This window comes from Sycon ciliatum, chromosome 13 (assembly GCF_964019385.1).
Source record: "Sycon ciliatum chromosome 13, ocSycCili1.1, whole genome shotgun sequence".
In the NCBI taxonomy this organism is placed as follows: domain Eukaryota; kingdom Metazoa; phylum Porifera; class Calcarea; order Leucosolenida; family Sycettidae; genus Sycon; species Sycon ciliatum.
Genome location: NC_088655.1, coordinates 21,237,626 through 21,259,058, shown reverse-complemented (window position 1 = coordinate 21,259,058; position 21,433 = coordinate 21,237,626). Strand labels below are relative to the sequence as shown.

Here is a 21,433-nt window from a genome sequence, read left to right as displayed (position 1 = left end):
ACACATCGATTTTTCTTCCCGGCAGCACGGTGCAACGGAGTGTTGCCATGCTGGAAGCAGTTAATTTTATAGTGTAAAGCAGAACAGGATCAGCATGGTTCATGACACTCTAAATCCGGTTCTTTACCGTATTCTTGATGTTACAGTCCGCCCCTCCAGCGAGCAACGCTTGACACACCTCGATTGTACCTCTCATGGCGGCATGGTGCAACGGAGTGCAGCCATCCTGGAAGCACATGCAAGAAAAAACAGTACAGGAAAAAAGTTCTAGAGAAGGCTGAGTGTAGATCATAATCACAATTGTAAATCAAAGCAAAACAATTCAGAGTGGAATTCAACAATTGGTTGATATGGTATTAGTTGTCTGGTACTGCCGTGGACATGGAAATCCTTTGGCACGTCTAGCGGCCCCTGGGCGCTTTCTATGCAGCCTTGATTCGGTATGCGTGGTCTACGGTACACACATGCAGTGCGCTGGTCATATCGGATAAACATGTGCACTGCATGCAACGTTCTGTCCACATTGAGAGCGCCAGTCCCGGTCATTCGACTGGATTTCCATGTCCAAGACAGTATTTTCATTGGGTTTGGTCCTGGTGGGTCTGGCATTTTTTTTGGTCGCTGTGTGCAGGTCCAATATGGCATTTGGTACACTATTAGACGGTCACTGTCACGCAAGGCAGGTGCAGTTACCTTGTAGAACTGTCCATGCATGGAAAAATGCTGGTTAAAAGCAGATGGTGGCTAAAACCAGAGTTCGCTTACACCAGGTTTTACTGTAGAGTGAAAACTGGCCAAGTTCATACGTCCACAGATTTGTAGTACATGTCTAGTATGGTATTACTTATGATTTCCAGAAAAGTCACGTCAACTGAATCAGCCGTGGGCCAAAACCGAGCAGAGTTGCCCATGCACCCTGTCAACATGTCGGATACTCATAACGTCTCTATTATGTTGAAATAGAGCAGCGCAAGGAACAAAATGAGAAAGGCAACTTGCAGAAGTCCTAAGGGGTCGTTCGCAATTATCGAAAGTTTTTTCCAATCCGTAGTAGCTTCAAATTTTTCCTCACCCCCCCCCCCCCCCAGTCCGTAATAAAATATTATTGATGGACACACAACCCAACACATATAGAACAAACTCAATCAGTGCTGGTCCATGCTTCGCTGGTGAAGAAACTGTCCGCGTCGACGCCAATCCCCTCACAAAGGACGAGGGTGGGCTTCGCCGTCGATGCGCCGGGGCCGGTGACGGTCCGCACGCTGAACTACTCGACTCGCCGGGTTCCTTGTGGACGACGAAAGACTCGGAAACTTTCACATCGCCCTCCAATTTCTTCGCCGAATCAAACAATTCTCGCCTGGCTGTCGCATCTTTGGCAAACTTACTCGTCCATTCCTTTTTCGCTTCGGCAAAGAATACATCCTTGTTCGTCGTCTTGGACAACTGCCACAAGCAATTTATTGTTCTGTAATAATCAGAGTCACCAGCGGTTTTGAAAAGGGCTGCTTCTTCACCGCCTTTCAGTGCATGGAAGACGGTACTCTGGACGAAGGAGACAGTGAAACTCAAAAATAGAAAGTGTCGACTCTCCGTCGAATGCGCCGAACTTTATGATCCCCGGGCCAGGAGCAGCCAAGGAAGCGCGCGTGGGGGCGCAGAAACTGCCAGCACTACAAAAATATTTGTAGTAGACAGTTCGCGCGCAGCCGCCCGTGGAAAACAGGAGCTACACGTAGACGTACACGTGGCAAGCGCACGTGTCATTTCGGAAGTTTTTCAATCCACCCACCCACTTTCGAAGCTACTATAGATTGGAAAAAACTTTCGATAATTGCGGACGACCCCTAAGGGAGCATCTCATAAGTTCGCATTTTGTTTCTAAACATAACGCATTTCGAAACGGGGTAGGGGGGTAGCGCCCTTTTCGAATAGAAAAATGACTTTTCGCACATTTTCTGGAACTGTACAATCTACTACCGTGCTAGATCCCTGCAGCAAATAAGTGTGTTTTGGTGGAGATCTACCTGTGTTTGCAGATCAGCTAACCCTTGCACTACATGCATGCAGGCCACTCAGAGGTGTCAAATGTCACACCAGCCTGATCAAACCGTGTACATGTGCCTGGCCAGCGTTTACAGCAGTACAGTTGTTGTGGAGGAACTATGTTTATGTGCGTGTACATGTCATTGATTGTACTTGTACGCAGTAAATGTGGTACTACTGTATGCCATTCACGACCGCTCTAGCAAAACATTCATATCCATGTACATATACATGTACAATCATGTACATAAGCATACCATAGCATGGGGCCGCATGGACGTGTACAGTAGATAAGCACAGAAAATGTGCGATAAGACTTTCGAATAGAGGGAGGAGGTAGGGGGGTAAAGTCTATTCGAAATGCGTTACGTTTGCAAAATAAATGCGAACTTATGAGATGCTCCCTAACTTCCCTGGTTTTTTGCTTTGCTCTCGAAACAAGTTTGTGCAACTTTTTGCTTTTCGGTTTCCAGATCATGCACCCGAAGTTCTCTTTTCTACTCCTCCCGAAGTCATTCCAAGTTCTTGTACAGGTAGACTCCCTCTAATTCGAATACGGTATAATTCTAGCATTCCGTGCAATTTGAAATTTTTCTTCGTACCGATCTTCTGCAAGTGACTTCAAGTTAAATTCGAATGCATATTTCGAAGTACGAAAAGTGCGCCCGCTGGATAATTCGAACTCTGTCTTCGTACAGAAGAGCAGTTTACAGTACAGTGACTATGTCCTTCGAGCGCTTATTTCGAAGTGAGATGGATTTTGCTCTACTCGTAATTCGAAGTTCATTTTTTCTCCTTTTCTAGCCAAGAGTAACTCAGAAATTGATCCCTGGTCCGCTCCAGGATCGACAATAGCGTTGAAGAAACCGACCTTCTCTCGAAATTTGATCAAAGCCAGTGCAAGGCAAAGTGCAAAGATTTGATTGAAGGCGACTTCTTCCAGGTGGTTGGCTCCCTTCGCGGATCTCAATGGCTTGTCATGCCGCGCCAGCTCATGCGCAAAGAAGTTTAGGACTGAAGAACAACTGGAAGTCGTAAAAATTGTCTATGCCTATGCTCCACTTCCGTTCTTCAGAACGACTGTGCTGCTCTCCAACGGGCTTTCATGGCGCAGAGAAGGCAGCACTGTTCTTTTGCGTTGAAATCGTTTCAGGACAACTGCAGCGACTGAAAACAGCTTCACTAGAACTTAATAGAAGATGAAAATAATGTCCAATGACTTCATGTCGATCCAGTGTTTTGGTGAAATGAACTCATTTCGTTGCTCATGACCACCTATGGCACTTGTGCCAGTGGTAGTGAGCCTTTGCACTCACCCCACTGTAAGGCGCTGCATCTGCCGCTAGGGTTTACCGGGTGTTAGCGGCAGTCGTGAGTACCCTTCTGGAATGGACACGATAATTTCCTTTATTTTTTTATTTTTTTATGTTTCGTTGTTGCAAATAAAATATGCAAAAATAATCAGCACGCAATTTCGAGCATTTTGACATACATATCAGTACATGGGACTGCATTTTGGATAATTAGAAGTTCCGGATAATTCGAATATAGTGCCTGGCAATTTGAGGTTCGAATTAGACGGAGTCTACCTGTACTTCGACATACTAGCAGCTAATAAATGTAATTGATGGAACACAAAATTGTACCGCCTGCACCTGCTCAGGTGAAAGATTCTGGCGTGATGGCGTCTCTCAAGAATATGCCAATCTTGCTTATCTTGTACGCAACGGGAGTTAGGCCAATTAAAACAAAATAGACACAACACCCTGGGACAAAGATCTGCCCACACTGCAGTGTTGAGGAGGCAGTAGATTGAAAATTGCTCCTTCATGCAAGGATTCCAATTTGGTGAGGGTCTGTGGAACACATGAGTTGTTTTTTCTCGGTAGTACATTGTAAGCACAGACCATAATCATCATGGTTCATGACATCCTATTATACTGTCCTTGACCGCATTCTTGATGTCACAGTCCGCCACTGCAGCGAGCAGCGCTGGCACACATCGATTTTTTCTGCCCAGGCAGCATGGTGCAAGGGAGTGTTGCCATGCTGGAAGCAGTTAATTTTACAGTGTAATGCAGAACAGGATCAGCATGGTTCATGACACTCTAAATCCGGTTCTTTACCGTATTCTTGATGTTACAGTCCGCCCCTGCAGCGAGCAACGCTTGAAACTCCTCGATTCCACCCCAGACGGCGTTGTGCAACAGAGTGTCGCCATCCTGGAAGCACACACAAGAAACAACAGTACAGGAAAAAGCTCTTGATAAGTCTTATCGTAGATCACAATCACAATTGTAAATCAAAGCAAAACAATGCAGAGTGTATTCAACAGTTTGTTCATATGGTTCTACTTGTCTGGTACTGTCGTGGACAAGGAAATCCGGTCGCACGTCTAGCGGTCCCTGGGCGCTGCCCATGTAGCCTTGATTCGGTACGCGTAGTCTACGGTACACACCTACCAGTTCCTACAATGCCCATTCTGAACTATACATACCCAAGATTATCTTGATCATTATGCTGTTGGTCATAACTGATGCGTTATGCTCTTATAATATAATTATTATTCTGAATTAAGAAAGGGCTTGCTCCCCACACTGGAGCTCATTCTTTTCCATCGCTTTGACTTGACACTGGACCGACTCACGACTGACATCCAGAGCACATGAGAAGTCCATCGAACCTTCCAGCTCTGTGTGAAGGCAATATCACTCCTTCTTCTACCTGATAATCGTTCTCTCAGACTTACTTTTACGTTGTGTTCGAACTGTCTGTGAATCTTTTTTCCTTTATTTTCTTTCTTGCCATGTGCCAGCTGCTGAACTGTGCAGTTGTAGCCGTCCCTTTTTTTGGAGTGTGCAGTAAAGAGGGAACAGTCACTCACCTCGGTGATTTGCTCTGGTGGTAGCCAAGTCTTCCTGGGCATCTTTGCAGGGCTCATCGTTACCTCTTTCTTCTCATGCTGCAGCTGAAATGAACTTTGCATCAGCTCTGTTGTCAGCCTCTCAATCTGTATGAAGCCAATCAATTGATATATGCAACAAAGAGGATTTGCTAGGGTAGAGGATGTCCGAGAAATACATCTTTTATGTTATTATGGATGATCTTTATACACATCCTAGGGGTATTGCCTTGGGCGTTACCAGGCGTACAGATTTTGCAAATCCTTGTTTTCAAGTTGAAAATGAGGAAAATGGTGCTAAGTACTTCTGTTTTCCATTTTGACCTCTACGACCTCTACATAGTCTTAGTGCACCTTTTGTAGTTGGCGTGTTCACCTCTGTGTGCGCCACTGCGCGCAGGTCATGCCACTGACATTTACATGTTGTGCAAACATTCAAATTGTCTTCTTCCTGAACTCTTTTTCTTTGCCATATGATCAAATTTTGCTCTGTGTGTGGCGGTTGGGGAGCGGCAGAAGAGCTCTATCGTTGCGAGCGAATGTGGAATAAAACGCTTGACGACAATTCACCAACTGAGAAAACTCCTTACTGTACTCAGCTGAAACCAACCGGTGTTCTATCGCACAAGCATATGATTTTTTCCAGGCCAGAGTCCGGCCATAGACTTTTGCTTTGTCACACCATTCTGATGATTTCATGATGAAGATTCCATTTTTTCACAACCGGCTGACATGTAAAACCATGCGCAAATGAACTTGACTTATACTGGCTTGCACCCGTTCCATACCTCTTTGGACAAACCCAGGATATGTTTGTAGGAGTGCTCTATTTAACCAGTATCTGCTCAGTAACTAGACACACCACTATTGTTACCAACTTCCGCCTCTTTCCATAAGCTAGTGAGGGACAAGGCCCAGGTGAAAGATAAAGCAAATCTTAACTCACTCGTTCCGGCGATGTCAAGAGCCCATCTTGGAATGCTGCAAGTTCCTTCTCTCGTCTGTGCGTGAGTGCAATCAGATTTTGTGTTTTTGAGCTGGGCATTTCTGATAAAGAAACAAGCAAAGTAAATAATTTAAACTGTTAGGAACATGGATAGAGGGAAGGAGAAAATGACCTGAACATTGCCTGTACACAGGCTACTGTCAACACAGTGGCCCATTGAAAGCCGTCCAAGTGGACTCCCATGTCCAAGACTTATTACCTTCAGATTCTAATTATGTACCAAGTACCCTTGCTGGCCAACAGGACTTTGTGTTTAAAGCTGTACTTAAAACAGCGTTTTATCCATTTCGACAACAATGAGCTGGATATTGAGAGCAGATTCACTATCCTCTTCCTCGTCGCAACCCAACCGAACTCAGGTACCCAATCCCTGATGTGTCTCTTGGTGATGGGAATGATCTTCAATGAAATGTAACACGTAAAGAAGAAGGACCTATAAATTACTACGTCCACTTCACCACCATCACATTTGGGCTCTGCGGCCGACCACGAACATTCCCCACAACAGCAAAAAGAGGTTCGGAGTACTGAAAAATATTTTAATTCCTTCTGACAGCTGTTTCGGCCATCAGAGACCTCATGAGAGAAGGTAGAATGTCGAATGATTCAAAAAAGAAAGAAATCACCTATTTTATACTGACTCTTGAAAGAAGATGGCGCGTCAAGAAGCGCGCGTTTGATACTCAAAGTATGACTCAAATAAGGTTTAAACTCAATGAATAGTTGTTATTGTTTGTAGGCAACCTGCCTACACTCAAGAGAGCACTGCATTTCACACAAATCCATTAGAGGTATCGTTTCAACGTTTCGGTCTTCATGACCATCATCAGGAATGAAGTGGACATGAAAAAAACCCAGCAGTATAAAAGAAGGAAGCAAAGCGCGGAACCCATAGAGACAGCGCGCGTAGAAAAGTGCAAAGCATGTCGTGGCAAGTGCATTGCTACATGAATAGTTGATATTGTTAAAATCAAAGGAACGTCGGGATAGAGGGAATAGATATGCCGGATACTGCAGCGCACCACAGCTAGAGATGTCATGCGAGAGACCCATATGGCATCTACTCCATGCACTCCATCACCATACTGCACCGTCGGCTCACTCATTGCGCATCCCCTTTTCAAGTGCCGTGTGCGGCTGCTTACTGTCTTCTTACGTAATTCAAGTTGTGTGCCGTTCAAGCAGCAGTGGAGTGGAGAGGAGAAGAAGAGTGAAGAAAACAACGTAGTGCAGTGTCATGGAGCCAAGGTCCCATGGACGTCCCGCGTGACAGCTGTGTGCGTGTGTTTTTCAACACAACAGCCAACAATTCTACAATAATGACTGCGTACTAGTAATATGTACGTGAACTCAACTGGACGCGCACGGAGTGAGCCGACGGTGCAGTATGGTGAGGGAGTGAATCGAGTAGATGCCAGATGGGCCACTCGCATGACTACCGTATCTGTGCTGTGCTGCAGTATCCGGCATAACTATCCGCTCTATCCCGACGTTCCTTTGATTTTAACAATAACAACTAGTCCTTGAGTTTTACACCTTATTTTCACACTTTGAGTATCATGCGGCCGTTTATTGACGCGCCATCTTGTTGCAAGAGTCAGTATAAAAATTAATAGGTGATCTATTTCTTTGTCAAGTCATTCAACATTCTACCTTCTCTGATGAGGTCTCTGATGACCGAAACAGCTGTCAGAAGGAATTAAAATGTTTTCAGTACTCCGAACCTCTTGTTGCTGTTGTGGGGAATGTTCGTGGTCGGCCGCAAAGCGCAAACTTTCCGCACCTGAGCCTTCCAAGTTGGAAGGTTGTTGGCTTGCGCTTCGTAGATGTGATGGAGCTAGGTGTCAGGTCGTCAGATGTCTCAATATCCTTGTCATTTTCGTGCCTCGTTGTCGCACTATCTGACTGTATATTATCTCGTTACCCTGGTGAACTGTTAGTCATAACTAGTAACTTATAGGTCCTTTTCTCTTTACATATTACTATTGGCTCAACATCCGAGGTTTAATAAAATGTAAATCAAACCAGAAAGGTCATGTTAGTAAGGTCATTTGTTCAACCACTTTGCAAAGCAGGCATGGCTGCACAGTGTCCTCTTTCATCACCTGTATAAGAGATCTGCGTACATTCAAATATGGTCCCCACTTCTGCGAAACCAGGCTGAGGGTGAAAATCATTTTCTTTAGAAAAATGATGTTTTGTAAAAAGGTTGTGCCGCGTGGGTGCTCGGGTGCAGCGAAGTGGCACCAAAGAGAATCTCGCTTATTAGAAGAAGGAGCAGTCATGGCAGGAAGGTTTTCAGCAGTCACGGTAGTCAAAGGACTTCCAGTAGGATATTCCCTGCTACTCCTCCAGTCACGACGAAGAGTATTTGAGCTGACCGAACCGATTTCATCTCCTACACTCAAGGATGACGAAATTTCTGCGCTAGCTGCTGCTGCAGAAAATGGAAAAGAAATCGTCTCCAGTTAGAGTCGTGATGGTGACAACGAGCAAAGCCTGGACGACATCGATCCAGCCAGTCGAAGTACGGAGGCACTAGCTGTTGCTGGGCCTCACGCAAAGCGAAAACGCGCAGCAGAGCTGATGCGTTTGCAGCAAGTTCACGAGGAAAAAAGTTGCAAGAGCAGTGTGAAAACTGTTTTCAATGGAAGTCCTTGGCGATGAAGTGCTACTGAATGCCAGGCAAATGAGCGAGCAGATTGAGAGGCCCCCACTCGAGACTTTCCTCACTAGCAATCTAGCTGCACCGGTACAGCGTGCCAAGATTTCACTTGCTGGTCAGCACCAAGCAGACACTGCAGCACGCCAGCACACTATGTGCATACTATGAACAGTGGGACAGCTTGAAAGGCCGTATTCTTGCTTGTTTCTGAACAGTTGTACTAGATTCACCCTTCAAAAAGTACCATGATGTCAACTGGAGTCAGGTTTCCTTGTGGTGTGTCGCGTCAGAGCACGCCAGGACATGTATTCAGCCCCAGGATGTGCTGAGTGAGGGGCAAAGTAAATTCATGCCGAACTGTCCATGGCCAATACACCCTGCAGCACCAAGAGGCCACAACAAGCCTGCCCTCACATATCTACCTTGTTTTGTCATGCAAACAAAAATCATCCATGTCTCCTCCTTCAATCTGGTGGACGTGGATCTCTCTTCATTTATTTCCTGTGATAACGATTTATAATAGCTATAAAGAGAACAAATTCTGCTGTCATCGCCACACTACAACAAAGTCATGAAGGTTTACCAAAATCGATTTTCTTGTCACAATCATCAGTGGAAAGCCGTGACTGAAGAATAACCATGCCAAATCAATACTTTATATACATTCAATAATGTGTTACGAGAACAAAACAAAGTGCTAAAAATAGAATGAGGGAAGGTGAGACAATAGAAGTAAAGTGAGAGCTAAGTGCAACAGGGGTGAGGAACTAATTGCAACGCTAGAACTGTGTAGTGAGACAAACAATCATGCTGTGCACCTACGAAAACAATCTTAACGCAACTACATGTTTCTTCTGCTTACAAAGATCAGGCTTATGCAAACGAATACAAACAGCCTCAAGTACTTTCAACTGACTAGCGTACCGTGCACAACAAAGAACAGAAAAACTAAAATCATCATACACATGCAGACACTTAGGGTGAGACAACAGATGAAGAAAAACGGCAGACTTCTTACGATCACAATCACCATCCGATTCCTCGTCTCCACCGCAACCTCGTCCCCCGTCTCATCTTTCAACTCGTCCTCAGTGTCGTCCTCCGTGTCATTCTCCTCATCACCACCGATCGGTCCCAGGCTCGCTTCACGTTGCTGAACCTCTGTTCGTTGACTCCTCCTTTGATCTTGATTGTAATTTGATACCATTGTTGTTGTTGTCATTGTTGTTGTTCCTGTTGTTGCTAAATCTTCTGTTCCCAGTGTCTTCGCCGGTGCTTGACGTCCAGTACTGTAATAATTCATTGAATAATTAGCCGTTGATCGTCTAGGTCTTTGAATGTTGATCGTGTTGTTTTCTCTGTTGAATTCCGTTTCCTTCAGCCTTCTTTCTTCTTGTTCATGTTCAGTGCTTACCTCATCCATATTTGCCCGTGCCAGCGACACCACAGACTCAGCCCCAGCACTGCCGATGGCAGATGCAGGTGGCGGTTCTGGGGGAGGCAACGGCAATGATGGCGATGGGGGCATCACCATGATCACCTCGCCGCAGAGTCCACTTTGGTCTTGAGCTGGATGTTGTTGTGGTGTACTTTCTTGTGTTTTTATGGTGCATTGTGTCCATCAAGATCAAAGGAGGAGTCAACGAACAGAGGTTCAGCAACATGAAGCGAGGCTGGGACCGATCGGTGGTGATGAGGAGAATGACACGGAGGACGACACTGAGGACGAGTTGGAAGATGAGACGGGGGACGAGGTTGCGGTTGGTGGAGACGAGGAATCGGATGGTGATTGTGATCGTAAGAAGTCTGCCGTTTTTCTTCATCTGTTGTCTCACCCTAAGTGTCTGCATGTGTATGATGATTTTAGTTTTTCTGTTCTTTGTCGTGCACGGTACGCTAGTCAGTTGAAAGTACTTGAGGCTGTTTGTATTCGTTTGCATAAGCCTGATCTTTGTAAGCAGAAGAAACATGTAGTTGCGTTAAGATTGTTTTCGTAGGTGCACAGCATGATTGTTTGTCTCACTACACAGTTCTAGCGTTGCCATTAGTTCCTCACCCCTGTTGCACTTAGCTCTCACTTTACTTCTATTGTCTCACCTTCCCTCATTCTATTTTTAGCACTTTGTTTTGTTCTCGTAACACATTATTGAATGTATATAAATTATTGATTTGGCATGGTTATTCTTCAGTCACGGCTTTCCACTGATGATTGTGACAAGAAAATCGATTTTGGTAAACCTTCATGACTTTGGTGTAGTGTGGCGATGACAGCAGAATTTGTTCTCTTTATAGCTATTATAAAATTGTTGTCTCCGCGTCGATTATTTGCAGATAACGATTTAATGTTTTTTTTCGGATTTTGAACACAATACCCTGCTGTGTTTGAGTTATTTTGATATCACTATGATTCCACCCAAACCTGTAACCTGGTTTTCGCAGATTCTGGGCCATGTACAATAAGCATTCTCATATTCAAAATTCTGAAAGACGAGGCGCCTCCCGCAGCTTCTTTATAAATAATTTGTTTGCAGGCAAATTGCCTTCACTGAAATGAGCAGTGCATTATCACAAATACTAGTAATCCAGTAGTAATCCATTCTCATACTAGTCACTTGAATTATGAACTTACTGTTGCCAATGCCAGCGCTAATTGCTCTCATGAAATTCTTGTCTTTCCTGTGTGACCTCATTATGGCTGCCAGCACCGACTGGAAACCGGTACTTCGATTGTTGAGCAGATCATATTCCCGTTGCGAAATATGGTGCTCAGCAATGTCAGCCATGTTGGTGCGCTTCAAAAACTCCAGCTCATTTATCTCGCTCTCATCTTCATCCTCATCATCATCCTCTGACAGATCCTCATTATCATCTGCCAATTCGTCTAAGACCACACTGCCTAAGAGTACAACAGCAGAAAGACATACTTCATATCAAGAACATAGACAGAATTACTTTGAAGTATGCCAAACCTGGTTTGGACCAGTTTTTGACTCAAATACCAAATTCTTGTTTTCCGGGATTAAATTGAGCAGTAGACTACCAGGAGTGCTCAGACAGCATTAGGGCTTAAAAGACCTACGTCACAGCCAGTCCAGTGCCATGACAACTCAGACTTATGGATCAGCTAGGATCCTTTTTGTATGGATTTTACACATTTGGGTGGCTCTCCTACGCAGCACAGTGATACATCTATTCTAAGTGACTGCACTGGGCTCTCCCAGACAGAGCCCCACTCCTGGTATAGAAAATGTCACACCTATTGTCATGATTATGCAGCACGAGGGGTCCACTCATTACATCCTATACTTCGCCATGAGCAGAGTGGATACAAAAGTGGGTAATTTAGGTTAGATTTCGACTTTCGACGACTTCTGAAATCAACGCTTTCAAGCACGATTGAGATTGGCACAAGCACAGAGAGAGGAATGGCAGCTGAAAGCACAGAGAGAGGAATGGCAGCTGAAAGCACAGAGAAAGGAATGGCAGCTGAAAGCACAGAGAGAGGAATGGCAGCTGAAAGCACAGAGAGAGGAATGGCAGCTGAAAGCACAGAGAGAGGAATGGCAGCTGAAAGCACAGAGAGAGGAATGGCAGCTGAAAGCACAGAGAGAGGAATGGCAGCTGAAAGCACAGAGAGAGGAATGGCAGCTGAAAGCACAGAGAGAGGAATGGCAGCTGAAAGCACAGAGAGAGGAATGGCAGCTGAAAGCACAGAGAGAGGAATGGCAGCTGAAAGCACAGAGAGAGGAATGGCAGCTGAAAGCACAGAGAGAGGAATGGCAGCTGAAAGCACAGAGAGAGGAATGGCAGCTGAAAGCACAGTGGAGAGGAATGGCAGCTGAAAGCACAGAGAGAGGAATGGCAGCTGAAAGCACAGAGAGAGGAATGGCAGCTGAAAGCACAGAGAGAGGAATGGCAGCTGAAAGCACAGAGAGAGGAATGGCAGCTGAAAGCACAGACAGAGGAATGGCAGCTGAAAGCACAGGGAGAGGAATGGCAGCTGAAAGCACAGAGAGAGAAATGGCAGCTGAAAGCACAGAGAGAGGAATGGCAGCTGAAAGCACAGGGAGAGGAATGGCAGCTGAAAGCACAGGGAGAGGAATGGCAGCTGAAAGCACAGAGAGAGGAATGGCAGCTGAAAGCACAGAGAGAGGAATGGCAGCTGAAAGCACAGAGAGAGGAATGGCAGCTGAAAGCACAGAGAGAGGAATGGCAGCTGAAAGCACAGAGAGAGGAATGGCAGCTGAAAGCACAGAGAGAGGAATGGCAGCTGAAAACACAGAGAGAGGAATGGCAGCTGAAAGCACAGAGAGAGGAATGGCAGCTGAAAGCACAGAGAGAGGAATGGCAGCTGAAAGAACAGAGAGAGGAATGGCAGCTGAAAGCACAGAGAGAGGAATGGCAGCTGAAAGCACAGAGAGGGGAATGGCAGCTGAAAGCACAGAGAGAGGAATGGCAGCTGAAAGCACAGAGAGAGGAATAGCAGCTGAAAGCACAGAGAGAGGAATGGCAGCTGAAAGCACAGAGAGAGGAATGGCAGCTGAAAGCACAGAGAGAGGAATGGCAGCTGAAAGCACAGAGAGAGGAATGGCAGCTGAAAGAACAGTTTCTTTGACTAGCGCAGGTGTTTTAAAACTCAGGTATACACTAGGACACACACTCACACACACACACATGTACGCAGAGGCAAGCAAGCAAGGACGCATGCACACACACACACACACACACACACACACACACACACACACACACACACGGATGGACACACACACATACACACATGCATGCATACATGCACACACACATACACATGCACCTACACGTGCATACACGTGTGCACAAACACACACACACACACACACACACACACACACACACACACACACACACACATACACACACACAACCTCAGACACAGAAAAACACACAACACATAGTAGCAAAATACCTGTTATCTCTCGAAAGTCAATTATGGTCAATGAGGAGATGTCAATGATTTGAAGTATATCCAGGCCTCGCAGCAGTCCAGGATAGTGTACTGCAAGGTAGAGTAGATGACCCAGTGTCCTCATTGGTAGCAGCAGTACCACCTGGATGGAATCCCAGGCGCCTGTGTAGATGACCTGAATTTTATCCTTGGAGAAGGTAAGGTCCTCCAGGTCCTCAATCACTTCCCTTCGGATCCTATGTTTAGTGTAGTCGTCAGGTTGTCCGTTGATGATGATTTTGACCAATGTCCTAATATCTCCTCCTGCAGGACACATGTAGATTCACGTACATGACCGCACACACACACACAGACACATGCTCACACACACACACACACACACACACACACACACACACACACACACACACACACACACACACACACACACACGGACACAAACATACACACACAAACAGACACATGCTCACATACACACATGCACACACACACAAACAGACACATGCTCACATACACACATCACACCCATATAAACATGTATTGTGAGTAATGTAGGTCTGCACACGCACATGCCCGCCCAGACACCTAAGCCAGCAGCAATTCTGGTTGGCACATGGGTGGCGCTGACCTCATCGTGAAGATGGCTACATTTATGTGGTCTGCACCCCTCTTAGTAACTTCTGAGTCTGGGTACTGATTGCATGGATACAACAACTGCTTACAATGCTTGAATTTGTGTTTTCCCGTCGACTGCACTTGATGTACATAGTGATTTCAAAGCGCCATCATGCAGTTTTCTCTCTCTCTCTGCAGATGCCTGGCTGATGTGCAAGATGATTATGTATATCTACTATCACCAGCCATGCATCGATGAGTGCACATGCAGTAGCCATACTTAAACATCAGGTACAGATGTACATGGTTGGTTTGAAATCATCCTGGAGCAGACACTAGTATTGGTCTACCAGCCTGTGGCTGAGTACAGTAGTAGAATTTGTCCAAACTTAGCTGTACACATTCAAATGTACATGAAAACGGTAGAGAACAGGATATTACAAACCTTTTCCTTCAACACTTGTGAGCGCAGGATCACTTCTTCTGCTCGTCGATTTGATTCTGATATTGGTCTCATTGAAGTGCTGCTTAGATAAACTGTCCAAGATAATTCCATCACAGTCAGCAGATGTCCTGAGTTTGCTGTCCACAAAAACCGTGACTCTAGCATTGCGCAGATCATCTTCTGTCCATCCTGGTCATACACATTGTTGAGGAATTGATACGGAAGAAAGCACAACAACATACATTCGCTGTTAATTTATTGCAAACCTGAGTAGCCAATGCACAATATTGGGAATCAAAATATTCCTGATCCAAGAATTTAGCATCAAGGTGTATTCTGGGTCACACAAGGCGAATCTGAGCCGTGATATACCAGCATATGATTATGTCCTGGTCAGCCTTAGTTCCAGCCAGAAATCACCTGGTTTTAATGTGCCACTTCCGTTGGTACTCAGTTTATTCAAACAGCAGTATTGTATAAACACATTCTAGTCAAAGAAGGCTGATATCGTAGAATGGCTAATTGATATCAATATTCACCTGGTGCAAGTTTGGGTTCAGAGCAAGAATGGATCCGTTGACTCTGTCCAATCCTTCTTTGGGGGGTGGGTTGACCAGATCCGAATCTATGCCACCTGGATCCTGATTCTAACCGTCAAACACGTCCAAAGATTGCGAATCTGGATCCCAGGCCCACAGATTTGCACAATCCAACATGTCCTAAATGCCCATATAAGGCATGCCCTACATACCTTACCTTCGGTGTCTGAGCTAGCAGCAGAGCCGGAAAACCGTGAGTCACTTTCAGACATTTCGGGGCTGTCCAGGAGGAACTGAGACTTCTGCAGCAGAGAGGCCTGAGAATCTGGAACACACAGAAGGGCAAATTGGAACAGTCACATTGGAGCAGTCACTTGTGCAAAAAGTTTGAAATCTTCTCTACTGATGTTCTGTGAATTCAGGTCACCAGTTATGGCAACTAAAGTTAGAGAGAATGTGTATGAGTAAAGTCACACACAAGAATTACTTCCTCTGTGCAGAGAGTGCTCGATACCCTCATATCTCTTTCTCCCTCTCCCTCTCCCTCTCCCTCTCCATCCCCCTCCCCTCCCCCTCCCCTCCCCCTCCCCTCCTCTCCCCTCCCCTCCCCCCCCCCTACCACATGCACATTGTAGATAACAGGCACACACGCCTCCAAGGACATAGACATAGTGCTTACCTGGGCTGGTATGAGCCATACTTGGAGCTGACACATAGTCAATATGCCTGGACATTTCCTCCGTGAATGCTCTGCCAACATTGCTTAGTAGTGCCCTCTTGGCTTGCGGCTCCAGAGGCAGTGAAGAAAAAACTACAGCAGCTGCTGCCAGCTGTGCCGTGTTTTCAAGGTGGACTGACGCTGGTTGCTGTGTACTCTGCTGCATTGCAGTTCCTCTCCTAGCAGCATTACCATCAGCTGTAAAGCTGCCAGTGCTAGTGTTAGCTGAGCTGGCAATGGGATGTGTTGGAGTGGCTTGGGTGGGTGCACTCATACAGGTCTGGCTAAGACCAAATGTAGTCTCTGCCGTAGTAGAAGGACCTGACATTGATGATGGTGATCTACCAGTGGAGGAGCAAGCTAAGGCTGCACCGGGCTGCCGAGCAATAGGAGGTTGTGCACCTGCCATGGTACACAAACACACAGACATGTCCGCATCCACAAACGGATTATATGATTTCAGGCTGCATACATTATATGAGCATAAAAACACTCAAACATCAAATTCCATTGATTAAGAATGCTTCCATGGTGATTGGCTGGTGCCAGGACACCTCAGTTCATGCCATTCTGCGAAATCGTTCAGGGCTATTTCTCATTCACCGTAAAGCTGATGAAACAGGATGTAGAAACTGTATGGATGGCTGGGGGGACCTGTACACGGTCTGACTATCCGTACAGTATGACATGCAGCAGCTATTACAATAGCCAGCATAACGCTAGCATTCGTGATGTCTCCTCCCGACCTGCTTTCAAACAAGAAATCTGCTCACTGCTGATTAACTCAATCTGCTCCTGCAGCGCTCACCCTCTCCCATACTTGTAAAGTTCAAAGTGATGTAAATCACTTTCCAACTGTTTAACCCACAATCTCACCTTCTCATAAATTTATCTCTTATTGGCGATGGTGTCATCGTGAGAATAAAGAATTCAAAAACTCATCGTGAATGATAAAGCTATGGGCCGTGATCAGTTTACTCAAGGCCTTAATTCTTGTTTTTCATTGCCAGTGCTGCCAACCTTCCGTATTTTTATGTATGGGTATGGAAAATCACTCCTTCGTCCGCAGTACGGAATTTGAGCAAAATGGTACTGAAATTTGAAGAGTATCGACCAGCTACAGATATGTATGTAGATGCATGGTGAGTGCAAGCTGAGCGATGCACATCCATATGCCATAGCAAGTGCATACCATGCTTCGACTACATGTAGCACAAAATATTATGTCGTGGTACAGTCGCACGTGCTTTGCTAGCAAATTCAGTCACCGACATGCATGTGGGTGTAAAAAAAGCACAATACAAGCAATGCACATGGTAGTACATCGGTAGCACGGACAAGCACTGAAAAACACGGAAAATCAGAAGTCGAAGTACGCAAAACAGACCGATTTCGTTCGCAGCACTGCATTACCATAGGAATTGATTTATCAGGTTCGTCTGACACACTCCTGGACTATCCCGAATTACACATAAATAATATAAAGTACACGGTAATACGGTTGTACTCCTGTTTCTGGCGTTCATTGTCGATGTAGTCCTTTGCGACCATGACCATCACTGCAACTTCCCGTAACTTCTTACGTTGCTTCCTGTCTCGTCCCCTTAGAATGTCAGCTAGGCAAAACTCACCTGAATAATGGCAATGATGAAGTGCTGGTACAGCTGATACTGTGGCTGTTGCTCCTAGTTCTGACTCTGCTGTTGCTCCATGCGCACGTTCTGGCATTGCCGTTCCAATTGGAAGCCTTGCCTGGAGTGATGCTTGAGGGGTTAATACAGTTGCTGATGAAGCTACTGCTAATGCTCCTTCCATTGCCACTGCTGCTGTTGCTGCTGCTCCTGCCATTGCCCCTGCTGCTGCTGCGGCTGCTGCTGTTGTTGTTGCTGCTGTTGCTCCAGCTGCTTCTCCTCCCTCTGCTCCTCGTCTTGCTGCTGCAGTTCTGCTTTTCATCGGTGGACACAGTGGTGCTACTTGCTGTCCAAGTGGCGATGTACTCGTTGTCCCTGGAGTGGATTGATACGCTGCATATCCTGATGAGGGAGCCGCTGCTGTGGGGTGGTCTTCAGTTGGCATGATTGCAGTTGGGTCTGCACTGGTTGCTATGGTGTTGGCTGACTCTGGTTGCCCAACACTGGATAGCAATTCTGGTCACGGGACAAAATGAATACAAAGAAGGAAAATAGAAAACCCCACAGTCATGACATCATAATAATTATTCCCAAGCTTCAGAGAGTTGACTGCCACCGCCACGACTCACCGATACCAATGTCTAATCCGATACCAATGTCTAATCCGATACCACAGGACTGGCAGAAGCAGTTTCTTGATTGGTCTGGCCATACCCTAGCCTTTTTATACTTTGTGAATGATCTGCTGGCCACCCATTACCTAACCAGAACGGAATTACACTACAAGGCTAAAGAGACCAGCACATGGCCAGCAATCGAGGACATCTGAGAGTTGTAATTTTTGTACTCCTCCGAGGTGTGATTTTTGGCGTGCTGGGCCAAGCACAAGGAAGTCATCTGCAAAAAAACGGCAGAAAATGGTTGTTGTTTGATCCTTTGGTGTAATCTTTGTTTCTAGTCGAAGCCAGTTGCTGTTTGGAGCAGAAACGCTGAAATTGACTATTTTCTGCATGTACTCATACATGTACTCATGTACTCAGGCATGCAGTCTCACTCGTATTTTAGCTCTTTTTCTGGAATGGATGCTGCTCTGCGCCCCTTGGTGAACATCTCCTGCGCTCGTGGAGCAGCTGAAAAGGACCACTGGTATGTCTAGTTCCTGGTTTGAAAGTGGAGAGTCGACTTTTGTGCCTTGAAAAAGGAGTAGAGAGCGATAAAGGTACGTCTGTGGCGTATTTTTGAGTGCTCCTCGTACATTTTTGATCGTGATAGAAATTCTCAGACCAAAGTCAGACCAAAGTCAGCGCGATGATGGCCGTACAGTTTTCTTGTGGATTTTTTAGTTCTTTCATCTCGTATCTATGTCAGTATCGTGATGGTGAAGTGGAGAGGATGATTTTCTTCCTCTAGGCTTCGTTCGGCCGACTTTACTTCGTCCTCGTTGAAAAATGATCCTGAAAAAAAGGTCGATTCGCAAAATTATGTTGATTTTGAATGTACGTGATGACATGCGATTGCTGGCTATGATGGAAATCTTCTTCTGTGCTGTTAGTTGATAGAGCTTGCATTGCGTGCAGAACACAGTTATAAGGCATACACAGGGTAACATGCACAGACTGCTGATAATTTACAGAACGTTCATTACACTAATCAAAACAGCATCAAGTATCACCTTGCTCTGGGTTAGCTACAATACGAAGCATCTCCAAGTGTTGGTCAAAGTAGCCCATTTGGTGGATCACTGAACATAAGACCTGATAGGATTTTGTCTCTCCAGGACAAAGTATTGAAATCAATTGTGCATTGTGTTCAGCCGTTCCCTTTTGGTCTTGTATCTTCCTCAAACGTTCCAGTTGGTCAAAGCTGATTAGTCCTTCTTTCTGAACTAGACGACGAAGCCGATCAGGGTCAACATCTTGTAACCACACGTGAATTTTGGAGACAAACTCCGTTGTTTTGTACGGGTTGCCTACAGAGAACAAGACCAAAAATCAAAGAGAAATGTGTCAGCTTCACAAGCACAAAAATCACCATAAGTGTATTTGCAATGGGAACTTGAAGAGCTGGACAACCCGCTACATCTATTTCATCACTTTTTGAATAGTGGCCAAAAAAGAATTCATTTTATGTGCGGTTTGTATGTAACATGTGTGCTTTGGGCAGCAAGGTATATTTAGCCCTGGCACACGCTCAATATTGACATAGTGCTGTGAGTGGTGCGTGCGCATGGGTACGGCGTTGAAAGCACAACCAGGTGCGTGGGAGTGTCTGCATTTTTGTTTGTGCACATGAATGTGTGTGTCTGCGCCCAAGCGCCTGCGAGTGTGCGTAGGCGGAGGTGTGCCCGCAGGCCTGGGTGTGTACCCGTGGGCCTGGGCTAAGCCATACTTGGGCTCCTATTTTGAAATGGTTCTAGTAAGTATTAGAGTGTGACATTTTTCCTCGTGCTGCCCTGAGACCTATTAATGACACTAAGCTGAACATATGATTTTCACAAGATTTGCCCGTATCAGGTTCTGCATCTCAGCTCTTCACTTGCAACCTAATGTCGTGACTAGCGACCAGCCTGGTACTACAGACCACTTTGCCAGGCACGGACGGACTCACATTCATATTAATTATGGTTGTGCGGTGCAAACCTCTAACTGAGGACCACCTGCCACTAAAGACCGCTATCTCTGGCACCAAGGTGTGGTCGTTAGTCACAGGTTTTACAGTAAATGTATTGGCAGACTGACAGGCTTGCCGACAGGTAGTGGATGTATTTACGGACAAGCGAGGGGGTGGAAAGTCTGACTGACAGATGACTGGATGGTTGGAGGGCTGGGTCTCTGGCTTCAGGGCTGGCTAGGTTACTGGCTGGATGAATAGATAGCTGGCTATCGCGACGCATAGATAGAGGGATATAATGTACCTCGATGGATGAATGCATGGATGTATGAAGGGATGGAGGGATGGATGGATAGATGGGCGGACTAGTGGATGGAGGGATGGATGGAGGGATGGATGGATAGATGGGCGGACTAGTGGATGGAGGGATGGGTACTTGGAGGGATGTGTGGATGGATAGATGGGCGGACTAGTCGATGGAGGGATGGATGGAGGGATGGATGGGTGGATGGATAGATGGATTGAAGGGTGGATGAATAGATGAATGGATTGATGGATGGATGGATGGATGGATGGATGGATGGATGGTCGGATGGGCGGATGGGTAGACAGATGGGTGGGTGGATAGATAGATGGATTGATGGGTGGATGGACGGATGGATGGATGGGAGGGTGGTTTGTTAGATTAGTAGGTGGATGGATGGGTTTATGGCTGGATGATCGGAGAGATAGATGGAGGGAGTGAGTGAGGACATAATAGTATGAGATGGAGGGATGATGGCATGAAGGGCTGGAGCGTTGGAGGGATGATTAAACAGGCGGCCGGAAGGACAGATGAGTAAACCGATGGGAACGATGATGGAATGCCTGGATGTGGGGAGGCAGATTGATTTTACATTCTCCCAACTTGAACTTTACTTACCTGCCATCTGGAAACCTTGCTTGGTGTTACATTCAATAAGCAGTCAATAGAACTGTAGAAAGATAGGGAAAGAATGCAAACAAAGACACAGTTAAGTGTTTTCTATGTCAATGCAGTGCTGACAGCAACAATGGGTATAAATTCTTTACCAAGAAGGTGGAACGGTGTTTGGCTTGCAGCGTGACCTTCACGCTAAACTATCATAAGGCGAAACAATTCGTGTTTGACGTTAACATTATTCTGCCTGAGCAGTGAGAGAGGAGGAGGAGGGGGGGGGGGGGGGGGGGGGGGGGGGGGGGGGGGGGGGCACCTAGGTAGCACTGGGCCGCTGGCTCTTCAGGCATATATAGGACATGTACAGTGCATGAAAAGGAGTCTGTAAAAAC

General features: G+C 45.9%; 1 protein-coding gene across 1 annotated transcript in view; it reads right to left on the bottom strand.

Annotated features, from left to right (window-relative positions):
• Positions 1 to 21,320, bottom strand: part of LOC135829711 (uncharacterized) — a 113,838-nt gene extending 92,518 nt beyond the window's left edge. The window contains exons 1-12 of the mRNA XM_065342103.1: positions 21,048 to 21,320; positions 19,188 to 19,484; positions 17,516 to 18,031; positions 15,846 to 16,286; positions 15,384 to 15,491; positions 14,628 to 14,816; positions 13,568 to 13,870; positions 11,249 to 11,515; positions 5,895 to 5,995; positions 4,931 to 5,056; positions 4,173 to 4,268; positions 128 to 226 (exon numbers count right to left, since the gene is read on the bottom strand). Of these exons, the coding sequence (XP_065198175.1) occupies positions 128 to 226; positions 4,173 to 4,268; positions 4,931 to 5,056; positions 5,895 to 5,995; positions 11,249 to 11,515; positions 13,568 to 13,870; positions 14,628 to 14,816; positions 15,384 to 15,491; positions 15,846 to 16,286; positions 17,516 to 18,031; positions 19,188 to 19,484; positions 21,048 to 21,054 (2,550 nt within the window). The 5' untranslated portion in view covers positions 21,055 to 21,320. The remainder of the gene's footprint in view (positions 1 to 127; positions 227 to 4,172; positions 4,269 to 4,930; positions 5,057 to 5,894; positions 5,996 to 11,248; positions 11,516 to 13,567; positions 13,871 to 14,627; positions 14,817 to 15,383; positions 15,492 to 15,845; positions 16,287 to 17,515; positions 18,032 to 19,187; positions 19,485 to 21,047) is intronic.
• Between the last annotated feature and the right edge of the window lie 113 nt (positions 21,321 to 21,433).